Below are 13,780 nucleotides of genomic sequence, written 5' to 3'. Positions count from 1 at the left end.
TATATATATATATATATATATGTATTAACCAAAACGATCATTTCTACAGATAAAATGTATTTATTTGTTAATATCACTTCATTATAGAAAACACATAGAAGTAGATTGAATTTTTTTTAATCCCCATAGAGCCCCATAACCTGAGGACAACCTCTCTTAACATCTTGAACTCTTTCCAAGCTATTGAACTTTCTGTAGTAAACACAAACACACTAATATGCTATGGGAGTGACTATGTATACTTTAAGCACATAGTAATATATTATGGCTGTCCATACTTTAAGCACAAGAAAGCAAAACACATTTCTTGACTTAATCTCATTCGCAACAATTAGATTGAAGTTAGGACGAGATAAGAATAGGTGGAATCATGGCTTGCCAATTTGTCAATCTGTTTTAAATGGATTAGCTACAGTCAGTAGAGAAGAAATTGCTACTCTTCCTACAAAATGGGAATGTATGAACAAAATCTGTAGAATAAAAGACAAATAATTGAGTAAAGCTTTTAATATGCTTGGCTATGACAGACTCCTTATCTGAGAGTGTGACCTGGCCCCCTTCCTTGGTACAGCATTTTGGTTTTTTTGGTTGGTTGATTGGTTGGTTTTGGGGTTTTGGGGTTTTTTTTTTTTTTTTTTTTTTTTTTGAGACAAAGTCTCACTCTGTCACCCAAGCGAGAGTACAGTGGTGTGATCTTGTCTCTCCGTAGCCTTCACCTCCCAGGCTCCAGTGATCCTCCCGCCTCAGCCTCCTGAGTAGCTGGGTCCACATTGTGTGATACCATGCCCAGCTAATTGTTATAGTTTTAGTAGAAATTAGGTTTCACCATATTGTTCAGGCTGGTCTTGAACTCCTGACCTCAAGTGATCCACCCACCTCGGCCTCCCAAAATGCTGGGATTACAGGCGTGAGCCATTGCACCTGGCCTTTGGTACAGCATTTTAGATTCCATGGGCGCATCCTTATTTAAACCTTAAATCCAGTTGAGTGACAGATCATATAATGCCTTAACAAGGGGCTGCTGAAAGCTGTACATGCAGACCTTTGTTACTCTACTCTTCAGAACAAGTGCTACAGCCATCCCCACTTGAAAAGGTTTTGTTATAAACTCCCAGCAATGCCTGGGAGTGAGCTATTCTCTATCTCATGTATTGGTGTCATTCAGTGTCCCAAACTAGAAACGTGGCCCTTACCCCTGAATCGTGGCATTTCCTCACAGCATACAGCCTTAGAAATTGTCTTTGAAATCTGACCCTCCTCTACCTTCTTACTGCCTGTGTCCTGGACTGGCTTTGCCTCTCTTCTCTTAGACGATTGCAGTCCCTCCTAATAGATATCCCTACCTCTTGTCTCTACTGACTTTGTTCTACTCGTTCTTACCAGTTCGCCACCACATTTTTCTTAAAAACAGTTTGGATCCCTTACTCTTTTCTTTAAAACCATCCCTAGCTCTACACTGGCTATGCAGTTGGCCCTCAACCCTAATTACCAACTCAAGTCACCTGCAACTTTGCTCGGACAGTAAGGGTGTAGGAACTATTGGAGAAGCCCAGGCAGCAGTGGGTCCTTAAGGCTCCTCAGGTGACTCTACAGTCAGCCAGCGTTGCTAGCTGCTAGCCCTTTAAGATGAAATTCACAAGGCGATTTGCCATCTGTATTCAGCCTGCAACTGCTTTCACCTATGCCTGGGTAATTTCCCGGCATCCTTCAATACCCAGCTTAGATGATTACCTCTCAGGAACCCTTCATAGCTCTCCTAAGTAGAATTATTCCTTTGCTTTCACACACAGACCCTATAATCTCTTTTGCCTCTTACCCCCTTGTATTATAGTTCCCTGTTTAGACATCTTTCTCTTCTGCTTCACTGGAAAATGCTTCAGCACACAAAGTCAGTCATTGCAAAGTTAAAACTTAAATCCAGATCTCTTACTTTAATCACTTTTAGTGATATACAGGTGTAACCAATATGAGCATTTTCTCATCTCATCACTCTCAAAAAAAAATGTACTAGTGAATGAAGAAAAGTTATCCTGGGATTCCTCAGGCCTTGATTTGGGCCACCTCAATAAGGGGATCAAACAAATGGCTATCATGCAAGACCTTCTGAAAATGGGTCTACAAAGAGTTGCTGGGCCACCCACTCACTGCTTTGCAGGGGCCTATTTGCCAACCAAGACTGTGAAAATAGTTTGCCTTTCCCACCCAGGAATTTTTAAAGTCAGGAAAGACACCATTGCACACAAATCCAATGAAGATTCTGCAAATGACCATAACTGCCAGTTATAAGAATGTATTGGGGGCTTGATTCGTTCAGTCCTCACTACATCCTGATGAGGTAAGGCTTTTTTTGCAGAAGTGGAGAGGTGAGGATCAGAGAAACCAAACATTGTTCTCTGAGTCACACAGCATTAAGCAGCAGAACCAGGATTCAAATCATGTTACCATAGCAAACTTGGGGTTCTTTCCACTGCACCTCAGAGCCTAAAGAGACTATGATGGTGTCTCGCTGATCTGAAAGAGGTACCCTGCTTTGTAAATATCAGTACCAAACTGAGGTCTCATGAGTTAAGAATCCTAAATCTTTCTCTATCTCAACATTACAATAATTTCTGAGGCTGTTTTGGTATTTAAAAACAAAAGAATTCATTCACAGCATCTTGCATAGTGTGCTGTCATCATCTACCGGGTTTGCAGGAGTATGTTTTTGTGAAACTGCCTTCTAATTCTATTTTTTCTCCAGGCTCTAGATTATGAACAACTACAAAGCATGAAATTTAGTATTGCTGTCAAAAACAAAGCTGAATTTCACCAATCAGTAATCTCTCGATACCGAGTTCAGTCAACCCCAGTCACAATTGAGGTAATAAATGTAAGAGAAGGCATAGCATTCCGTCCTGAGTCCAAGACATTTGCTGTGCAAAAAGGCATAAGTAGCAACAAATTGGTGGATTATATCCTGGGAACATATCAAGCCATCGATGAGGACACTCGCAAAGCTGCCTCAAATGTCAAGTAAGACTATTTTTATTTATATCTTATTTCTTGATGAGGTTTTAATCTATAAGCTATCACAACATAACACACAAACTATTATGTACCAAGAATAGAGATATGACATTGATAAAAACAAGAAACTGGGTAACTCAAGAAGTAACATTTAGCTAAATCATTAGGTGATCATCTAACTGTACTGGAAGCAAAGATAACGTAAGCATAAGTTACAGTGGAAACCAAGAGAAGAATGCCTTAGCCTATCAACAGAAATGGGGAACATGTATCATGGAAACTTACAGTTGAGCCTTACAAAGGAGTAGAAGTGCACCATAAGAACATGTTTTAATCATATAAAACAGCACATACAAAGACATATATGCCTAAAATATAACGGCACCATGCAAAATAATTGCTATATTATGTGGAGCAAGGACACAGGTATTTTATTTTATTGTGCACAGCAGAGTTGGAAAACTCAGCTAATATATGCTTAAGAATTATGAAATATGGGCCTGGCACAGTGGCTCACACCTGTAATCCCAGCACTTTGGGAGGCCGAGGTGGACGGATCACCTGAGGTCAGGAGTTCGAGACCTGCCTGACCAACATGAAGAGACCCCCATCTCTACTACAAATACAAAAATAGCTGTGCATGGTGGTGCACGCCTGTAATCCCAGCTACTCGGGAGGCTGAGGCAGCAGAATCATTTGAACTCAGGAGGCAGAGGTTGTGGTGAGCTGAGATCATACCATTGCACTCCAGCCTGGGCAACAAGAGCAAAACTCTGTCTCAAAAAAAAGAATTATGAAATATGGCTCATCCATGCTATGTTAATTTTCTGCTGCTTTTTATAAAAGCATATTTCCATGTCAACATATATTAAATATGAATATACTAAATATAAAATGAGTCATTTTCATTAAATATGTAACATTCCACATTTGAAAGAAAACTATTTTTTTTTTTATATTATGAAACAGGTATGTCATGGGACGTAACAATGGTGGTTACCTAATGATTGATTCAAAAACTGCTGAAATCAAATTTGTCAAAAATGTGGACCGAGATTCCACTTTCATAGTTAACCAAACAATCACAGCTGAGGTTCTGGCCATAGACGGTAAGAAAACTATTTGAATCATTTTAGAGAAATGTTATTGTAATTGATGTTTCTCTATGCATAGATGATTATGATTATTCAACATATTATCTTTACCACTAGAGAGAGAGAATTATCTTTACCACTAGAGAGAGAGAATTATCTTTACCACTAGAGAGAGAATTATCTTAGGAGCATTGGGCCTCAAGTCTGAGGCAACTGAATCTAGGAGAGAAAACTAAGAGTTCCAACTTCTCAGTAGAGTTTGAACCAGTGAATTCTGTGTTAGGTCCCTATGGTTTGCAGTAGTTGAAGCAGAAATGTTTTGACCAACAGAAATCCCTGGGTTTGAGGGGATGGGTGAGGATTCACAGACAAAAAACATCAGGGAAGCTCAACTTGAATGTGAGGTGCTTTAGTGAGGTACCTATAGAGACCTCATGTACTTTTATCATTGAACAATACAATTTCCTCTTCTAGAATGTTTTAAAATAATATTCATTGAGTATGTGTGTTTCCCCAGGTATAAAAATAATTTATGTTGAAGGTAATAAAAAACATAGCCCCCCAAAAAAAATAAATATCAAAAATATTTCCATTTGGGAAAACAGGAAAAAAAGTAGTAAGGGTAACAACAGAAATGACTCATAATGCCCCCACAGAGAGATTTTTATTTCATTATATTTTATTTTCAGCATTTAAAATTTTATTTAATAAACTTTTATATCTTCAGTATTAAAATATATAATAATATTTTATTCCAAATAAAAAATGTGTGCTTTAGAAGCAAAACCTTTCACACATTGATTACAAGTGAAATCAACACATTTAAGAAAGTTATTATTTTTGTGCTGATTTCATTTGAAATTAGTGAATTCATCATCTTACCGGTCTTGGGTTCAAGTATGTTATATTGTTTTTCAATTAATTATAATTGGAGACATCAGCCTGTTAGGTAAATTTCAATTTGCTTTTTACAAGATGCGGAAATAGGATGACTTTTTTTACTTCTGAGGATAATATAGCATTTCATGAGAAGACACACTAAGTTGGCTGCAGAAAAGAGAAATGTAAAGATTCTCCTTTTTTGTACAACTTTGTTCTATACATTTCTTTAACTCTAAAACGTTGTTCTTACAGAATACACGGGTAGAACTTCTACAGGCACAGTATATGTTAGAGTACCCAGTTTCAGTGACAATTGTCCAACAGCTGTCCTCGATAAAGATGAGATTTGCAGTTCTTCACCTTCCGTGGTTGTCTCTGCTAGAACACTGAATAATAGATACACCGGCCCCTATACATTTGCACTGGAAGATCAACCTGTGAAGTTGCCTGTCATATGGAGTATCACAACCCTCAATGGTGAGTAACAGTAAAGTTGCTTCTACAAATGCAAACTGCTCCTTTATATTTCCAGAAGGATAAGGAAGATCATTTAAGAGCAGGTCCTTCCAAAAGTAACTTGAAAAATTCTTTGCAATGAAGATGTGGTTGTAGCCTTGTGAATTATTTCTCTTTTCAGAAGAGAAAAGGAATGATATGCTGTTAGCACCATTCAATATTTTATTTTGAATCCTTTTTAGGGTTCATTTGATATTTTAACATTTTAAATCTGTTTATTTCTACTTCCTTAGTGCACTCAAAAAAAAAGATTAGAGTCAGGCATCTAGATGGGGCACGTGGCTCATGCCTGTAATCCTAGTACTTTGGGAGGCCAAGGTGAGAGGATCACCTGAGGTCAGGAGTTCGAGACCAGCCTGGCCAACATGGTGAAACCCCATTTCTACTAAAAATACAAAAATTAGCTAGGTGTGGTGGCACATGTGTGTAATCCCAGCTACTCAGGAGACTGAGGCAGGAGAATCACTTGAACCCAGGAGGCAGAAGTGAGCTGAGATCGTGCCACTGTACTCCAGCCTGAGCAACAAGAGTAAAAACTCCATCTCAAAAAAAAAAAGTCAGATATCTATTTATCACAAAGCTGTTTAGATTTCGAAATACTAAATACATAAACTTGTTCTAATGGAGCAGTCTATGAGCAGACATGTAGCATGAAGAAGTAAGCCTGCTCAAGGCTCACAGGAAATGCCACTTACACTGTCACTAGTCAGGAACCTTGAGAGCATGGTGGACTGAAATTTGCAAACCCTTTATCCAACAGGGAGGAGCTAATTCATTCTTTCTCTTTCCTAACATTTATCGTACTTATTTTACATTGTCTGTGCTTTCCAGAAGTGTCATAGAAATAGACATTAGACTTCCTAAAAGTCTCCATCCTTTCTGGATTTTATAGTGATGAAGAGATCACTTCAAACCCTTAGTAAATTCACTTTTCCCTAGCTCCTTTCTGAACCAGCCTTGCTTCCTTTCATGAATGTACATGCTGTTAAAGCATGTCCTTCAGTCCTAAGTAGCAGCCACTGCCAGAGTTACCAAAAGGATCTTGGTCTCCATGGTCATCTTCCCTTGGGCCCTCACACTTCTGGCATAAAGATCTATCTCCAAACTGTGCATGTAGCATTTTGCTCCAAATGAGTTTACTGGATACGTGACCAATGAAGAGGCTGCCAAAAAAAGATCAGAGAGGGCCAGGATGTGGCACAAGACACACCTGCCCAGGTGTGACTGGGCAAGGCAACAGTGATTAGACTAGGTGGGCAAGGCACAATGTCAAAGGGTGTGGTGGGATCAAAAAGGATTCAAGAAATGCAATACTGAACCTTACAGGAACTGTAAGGCAACATAGCAATGGGAGATAGAAAACAGTCTATTCTCAGGACTCAGATAGGCAATAGGCCATCACCACAAAGAAATCCCATATCATAGACCTGCAGCTCATGGTATAAGAACTGGGAAAAGCAGTTGAGGTAGTAGCAGCTAAAGTTGAAAGTCTTGATAAGTAAAACACAAGAACACAGAGTCAGGAACACATACACACTCAGAGGGCCACACAAGTCCGAGGATGGGTGCAGACATACAAGAGAGTGGTTAAGCCCCAGAAGAGGAGTGCCTGACTCTAAATGATGCTGCCCATCTTCTTTAGTGGGAAAAGCAGAGTAGAACTGAGTTTCATGGGGGAGAATAATGAGCCTACCTGCAGCAGAGAGGACAAGGAGGCAGGTATAGACAGATTTACCCACTTGAACCGGTTATAGCCCTCATCACTGCTCAAACCTCTCTCTATTATCAACCCTACTGTTTGTGGCAACTCTAACTCTGCTAATGAAAATAAGTAGCAAGAGCGTAAGACACTGCTGCAGTTGGAATAGGTCTTCCAAAGCTCGTGTGTTGAAAACTTAATCCCCACTGCAACAGTGTTGAGAGGTGAGACCTGTAAGATGTAACGAGGTCATGAGGTCTCTGTCCTCATGCATGGATTAATGGTGTTACCATGGGAGTGGGTTCATTACAGAAAGAGTGAGTTGCTTTAAGGGTGAGTTCAGCCCCCACTTGCTCTCCTGCTCTCTTGTCCTTCCGCCTTCCACCATGGGATGATGAAGTTCAAAGGCCTTTATCAGATTCTGACACCTTGATATTGAACTTCCCAGCCTTCAGAACTGTGAGAAATAAATGTATTTTCTTTACGAATTATCCAGTCTGTGATATTCCGTTATAGCAACACAAAACAGACTGAAAAGACACCTCGTCCCACTGTTGATTTGCATGATTCTTTCTCTACAGCTACCTCGGCCCTTCTCAGAGCCCAGGAACAGATAGCTCCTGGAGTATACCACATCTCCCTGGTACTTACAGACAGTCAGAACAATCGGTGTGAGATGCCAGGCAGCTTGACACTGGAAGTCTGTCAGTGTGACAACAGGGGTGTCTGTGGAACTTCTTCCCCAACCACATGGCCTGGGACCAGATACAGCAGGCCGCACTCAGGGAGGCTGGGGCCTGCCGCCATCGGCCTGCTGCTCCTTGGTCTCCTGCTGCTGCTGTGTGAGTATCCAATGTTTCATTCTCTGTTGGATGGGGTGTCCTCATTTGCAAAGGCCTCCATGCTGCCCTGCTCATCTGTGCAATGGGGAAAGAATATTCTCTGATGTTTTATAGGTAAAGCTAGGGGGAAATGGCATTTTCAGAAAGAATCTGAAATGTATAACATGTCACTTGCTAACAGTCTATATTAATATAGCAACAGAAGTTATATATGTCAGACATTTAGAAGACAGCACGAGATAATCAAGAGAAAAGCAAATCATGAATACTTTCTACACACTGTTAGTAATGTTCATGGTCAAAATTATGGCTTTATCCATGAGTGTGACACTTTCTAAGATGTTTTCTCCATATTCATTTCATCTCATGAGACTCTAAGATAAAAAGAGAACACTAGTCAAACTTAGGGAAATACAAATAGGGTATCATAGGCTAATATTAATTAACTGCATATGATGTTAATATTAACCAGAGTTTTCTGGTTAATTACTGTTTACTAAGAGAGAATTAGAGACTAGATTGCCAAAACACCGTTGTGCCCACCTAAAATCTGGACCATTCTGGTCATATATTTATCTGTGTATTCACCTGACACAATATACATTGTGTGTATTCACCTGACACAATATACATAGCCCCAAATGTGTAAATAAATGCAATAATCATACAAATATATAAAAGAAAAGGATTGAGGAGCCAAACAGCCACTTTCACCATACATCAGTGCCTATTTTAAGACAACATACCAAAAAAAAACAACAACAAGAAATGATCTGATCTGTCTCCTTCAGTTTCATAATCCCATGAAATTTTAGTGTGCTTACTGTACTAAGTTTCATTTGTAGAAACTAATTTTGGCTTTCATTAGGAATTTTCTACAAGTACTTAAGATACTGTATTTTCTTTGTAACATTTCTGACAATTGTCACGTTAAATAGTTCCTAAATTAGTCAAGTGTTCTGATGTTTTGTTTTGTTTTTCACTAGTGGCCCCCCTTCTGCTGTTGACCTGTGACTGTGGGGCAGGTTCTACTGGGGGAGTGACAGGTGGTTTTATCCCAGTTCCTGATGGCTCAGAAGGAACAATTCATCAGTGGGGAATTGAAGGAGCCCATCCTGAAGACAAGGTAAACATCAAGTTCATAAATTATTTATTTCAATTAAATAGAAAAAAGGTTTGATTTACATTGAGATAGGAAAAGAGGCAAAGGGACATAAAAATAAGAGATTTCTTGACCTTCAGTTTGAGAGTCAGTGCTGAATAGATGGAGGCTTTTAGGATTTTAGCTCTTCAGATGTCAAATCATAAAAATGGTTATCCCTGCAAGAATTTGCACTTGTTGTAATGTTATCATTTGCAAATTTGCAAGGGGCCACTTGTCACTATACTGTTCTGAAATCTAGTGCACTTTTAAATTAATTTATTTTTCACATGGTTTGCAGGAAATCACAAATATTTGTGTGCCTCCTATAACAGCCAATGGAGCCGATTTCATGGAAAGTTCTGGTAAGTGGACATAAAATATCTGAAAGCAATGGTGAGTTAAGTGAGAGATATTCAAAAATAAGAAGTGGTTAAAATTATCTTCTTAATAATTTCATCTGTGTGCACGTCAGGAGCTGTTACCACTGAAATGCAGAAAAGCTGTTTTAATATTATTATATTAGTCAATTCCCTGACATGTCTGGCTTCAATAAATTAATTTATCCATTGATGCCACCATTTTCAATATCTAAAGATTTGTCATACTTTTTCCAAACTTTAGTGAAGTATAGTTCTCAATCAATTACTAGTTTTTTAATTAGGAAAGACTTCACACATATAGAAAAATGTAAGGGAAAATGTAACAAACATCTATGTATCTACCACCCACTTTGTCTATTCCAATCATTGGTCACATTTTCAGTTAAAGTCTCATGTGCACATCCTCAATCCTGTTCTCCTTCTTCCTTCCCCAGAACTAACAGTATCCTGATTTCAGTTCAATCACTAATTCCTTCATTCAGTCATAATAGGACATGGTCACTTATGTTGTCATACAGTTCATACAGGTGAATTTGTTTATTTCTTTGGTTTTATCAAGTGGCTATTTCATTAATATTATCTGAGTGCCACAACTACTCAGTGAACTAAAAGAACAATAATAATGCCTAATATTAAAGTTTTGCTTAATTCCATACTTAGATTGTTTTCAAGTGTCCATCCTGCACAATCCACATGAGATTTCCCCAAATATGTAACTGTCTTCCTTTATCAGATGTTCAATCTTCACCTGCTTTTCCCATTAGAATTACATAGCAAGAGCTATATAAAGAATTATCTAGAAAAAATAACTTTCCATGAAAGCATAATGTAAAGGTAACAGGCTGAATAGTCGTGATTTGTTAAATTCTCTTTAGGTACCAACACATGCTAACTTGCATGATTACATTATGTATGTTTCCTCTTTGATTTCCATACTGAGCTCATATGATTGCTGAATTATAATGTTTTTTCATTAAAACATACAAGCATTGCATTAGAAGCTTCCCATAGCTGTGTACTAAATATCCTGTCTTTTCTATTTCTGGCTGTTGTCACTGAAAATCTTATTTCTTTGTACATTTTTAAAATTAGTATATTTGTAGAGCTTTTTCACCCACTTATATGCCCTCCTTTATGACTCTCACTTAACACACTGTGGGATGTTATCATCTCTAGTCATATAATTATATTTTCTCCCACTTACTTGCTTTACATGGTGACTGCTTATAGACACCCAAGACCCGTTCTATAAAAATGCAACAAATAACAGCATAAGATATTACAGAATGTTCTCCCTTGTTTTTAGAAGTTTGTACAAATACGTATGCCAGAGGGACAGTGGTGGAAGGCACTTCAGGAATGGAAATGACCACTAAGCTTGGAGCAGCTACTGAATCTGGAGGTGCTGCAGGCTTTGCAACAGGGACAGTGTCAGGGGCTGCTTCAGGATTCGGAGCAGTCACTGGAGTTGGCATCTGTTCCTCAGGGCAGTCTGGAACCATGAGAACAAGGCATTCTACTGGAGGAACCAATAAGGACTATGCTGATGGGGCAATAAGCATGAATTTTCTGGACTCCTACTTTTCTCAGGTAATTTGGTGAAAAACTTTGTTTCTTGGTTATCTTATTTACATTAGAGATCTTTTTATTTGATTATATACTTCAGTTTTGCAGTTCTTTTTATTTACAGCTTGTTAAAATGTAAGAAAAAATAGTTTGTTAGTTTTTTTGCCAAAATAATACAGATAACCTAAGGTAGCTGTCAAAATTGGGTCACTGATGAAAAGAAGAATGGGAGCCAAGCATAGTGGTACATGCCTGCAGTCCCAGCTACTCGGGAGGCTGAGGTGGGAGGATTTCTTGCCCCCAGGAGGTAGAGGCTGCAGTGAGCTATGATGGCACCACTACTCTCCAGCCTGGGTAACAGAGTGAGACCTCATCTCTAAAATAAACAAATTAATAATAAAAGAAGAATGAGTAGATAACCACAACATGAAAGCATATAGCAAGTAGCATCTCATTCCTCCAACTGAACAAACAACTGAGGGCAAATCTCTTTTATATGAGAATTTCCAGCATCTTCTTTAGGAATACAAATCAGTTCACTTTGTATTTCCTATATCATAAAGGATATCCAAATACCTGTGTGTATATTTTCCTGAGAGATTGGTATAGTATTCACATTATCAAAAGAGTCTCTGTCTAAAAAAGTTCAAGAACCACTGAATTAATGACCCCCAAAAAAGGGGAGGCAAAAAGAACAGGATGGAAGATCAGTGATGGGAGGAATGACATGTCAGGAAGCATAGAACAGAAAAGGAACATGGGTACAAAACAGACAAGACTTTGAAAAGTAGGATGCTTGCCTCTCATTTGATAACCAAAGATTAGTGGGCAGACAGGCATGGTTAGAATGGATCTCACATTGAGTTTTGGTATTGATACTGGTAAGTGCCAAGGTCTGACCTAGTATCCAAGCAGACAAAGAGTGATATTGTGTTTGAAGAAAGACTGCGGGGAAGGGGAGAAAGGGAGGGATTGTTTGAGATGAGGATTCTTGGGATATTTCTAGGTGGGATGTGTGTTATAGTCACAGGTCAGGCTCCCACAAGGTTTGTAGAATCTAGACAAAGTTTCTAGCCCAATTTTGAGGGAATGTCAACCATACTTTTGTCCAAATACCAGATAATTTTTTGAACAAGATTGTTAATAGACAGTGTCCTTTACTTATATGGATTACCTAATTTGGGTATTCATAATCCAAATGAGTTCTGCAAACAGTATTATATTGTTCAATTGACTCTTTCTTAAAATTCATTTTTTCCCCACTTTTTCTCTGTCTTAGAAAGCATTTGCCTGTGCGGAGGAAGACGATGGCCAGGAAGCAAATGACTGCTTGTTGATCTATGATAATGAAGGCGCAGATGCTACTGGTTCTCCTGTGGGCTCCGTGGGTTGTTGCAGTTTTATTGCTGATGACCTGGATGACAGCTTCTTGGACTCACTTGGCCCGAAATTTAAAAAACTTGCAGAGATAAGCCTCGGTGTTGATGGTGAAGGCAAACAAGTTCAGCCACCCTCTAAAGACAGTGGTTATGGGATTGAATCCTGTGGCCGTTCCACAGAAGTCCAGCAGTCAGGATTTATTAAGTGCCAGACTTTGTCAGGAGGTCAAGGAGCTTCTGCTTTGTCCGCCTCTGGGTCTGTCCAGCCAGCTGTTTCCATCCCTGACCCTCTGCAGCATGGTAACTATTTGGTAACGGAGACTTACTCGGCTTCTGGTTCCCTTGTGCAACCTTCCACTGCAGGCTTTGATCCACTTCTCACACAAAATGTGATAGTGACAGAAAGGGTGATCTGTCCCATTTCCAGTGTTCCTGGCAACCTAGCTGGCCCAACGCAGCTACGAGAGTCACACACTATGCTCTGTACAGAGGATCCTTGCTCCCGTCTAATATGACTAGAATGAGCTGGAATAGCACACTAACCAAATCTGGATCTTTGGACTAAATTATTCAAAATAGCATAGCAAAGCTCACTGTATTGGGCTAATAATTTGGCGCTTACTAACTTCTCTCATAAACTGATCACGATTATAAATTAAATGTTTGGGTTCATACCCCAAAAGCGATACGTTGTCACTCCTAATTCTCAAGTACTATTCAAATTGTAGTAAATGTTAAAGTTTTTCAAAACCCTTAAGATCATATTCACCAGGAAATTTTCCTAAACATTCTTAAGCTTCTATTTTTCCACTGCCAAAGGAAGGTGTTTATCATTTTAAAATGCAATGTGGTTTAGTGGATTAAGCAGGAGCGCTGGTTCTTATCTCCGTTGCTTTTTCTTATATCATTGATAATGATGTAAGAATCACAAGGTATTTGCTAAAGCATTTTGAGCTGCTTGGAGAAAGGGAAATAGTTGCAGTAGAGTTTCTTCCATCTTTTTGGTGCTGGGAGGCCATACATGGGTCTTTTCCTCAAGCTAAGGGGTATAAGCTTATGCATTAAATTTGCTACATCTATATTTCACATATTCTCACAATAAGAGAATTTTGAAATAGAACATTTAAGAAAGTTTAGTATAAATAATATTTTGTGTGTTTTAATCACTTTGAAAGGATCTATGCAAAGAAAATATTTTACATTGAGCTCCTTCCTACACACATCTCAGTAACAGATCCTGTGTTAGTCTTTGAAAATAGCTCCTTATTTTTT

General features: G+C 38.8%; 1 protein-coding gene across 1 annotated transcript in view; it reads left to right on the top strand.

The window, feature by feature from the left end:
• Positions 1–13,275, top strand: part of DSG3 (desmoglein 3) — a 27,509-nt gene extending 14,234 nt beyond the window's left edge. The window contains exons 9-16 of the mRNA XM_017858041.1: positions 2,741–3,012; positions 3,976–4,115; positions 5,235–5,459; positions 7,779–8,039; positions 9,026–9,165; positions 9,482–9,545; positions 10,870–11,153; positions 12,409–13,275. Of these exons, the coding sequence (XP_017713530.1) occupies positions 2,741–3,012; positions 3,976–4,115; positions 5,235–5,459; positions 7,779–8,039; positions 9,026–9,165; positions 9,482–9,545; positions 10,870–11,153; positions 12,409–13,023 (2,001 nt within the window). The 3' untranslated portion in view covers positions 13,024–13,275. The remainder of the gene's footprint in view (positions 1–2,740; positions 3,013–3,975; positions 4,116–5,234; positions 5,460–7,778; positions 8,040–9,025; positions 9,166–9,481; positions 9,546–10,869; positions 11,154–12,408) is intronic.
• Positions 13,276–13,780: the final 505 nt, after the last annotated feature.

This window comes from Rhinopithecus bieti, unplaced genomic scaffold (assembly GCF_001698545.2).
Source record: "Rhinopithecus bieti isolate Rb0 unplaced genomic scaffold, ASM169854v2 scaffold_44774, whole genome shotgun sequence".
Taxonomy (NCBI): Eukaryota; Metazoa; Chordata; class Mammalia; order Primates; family Cercopithecidae; genus Rhinopithecus; species Rhinopithecus bieti.
The sequence above is the reverse complement of the archived record's forward strand: the minus strand, read 5'-3'. Positions and strand labels throughout refer to the sequence as shown.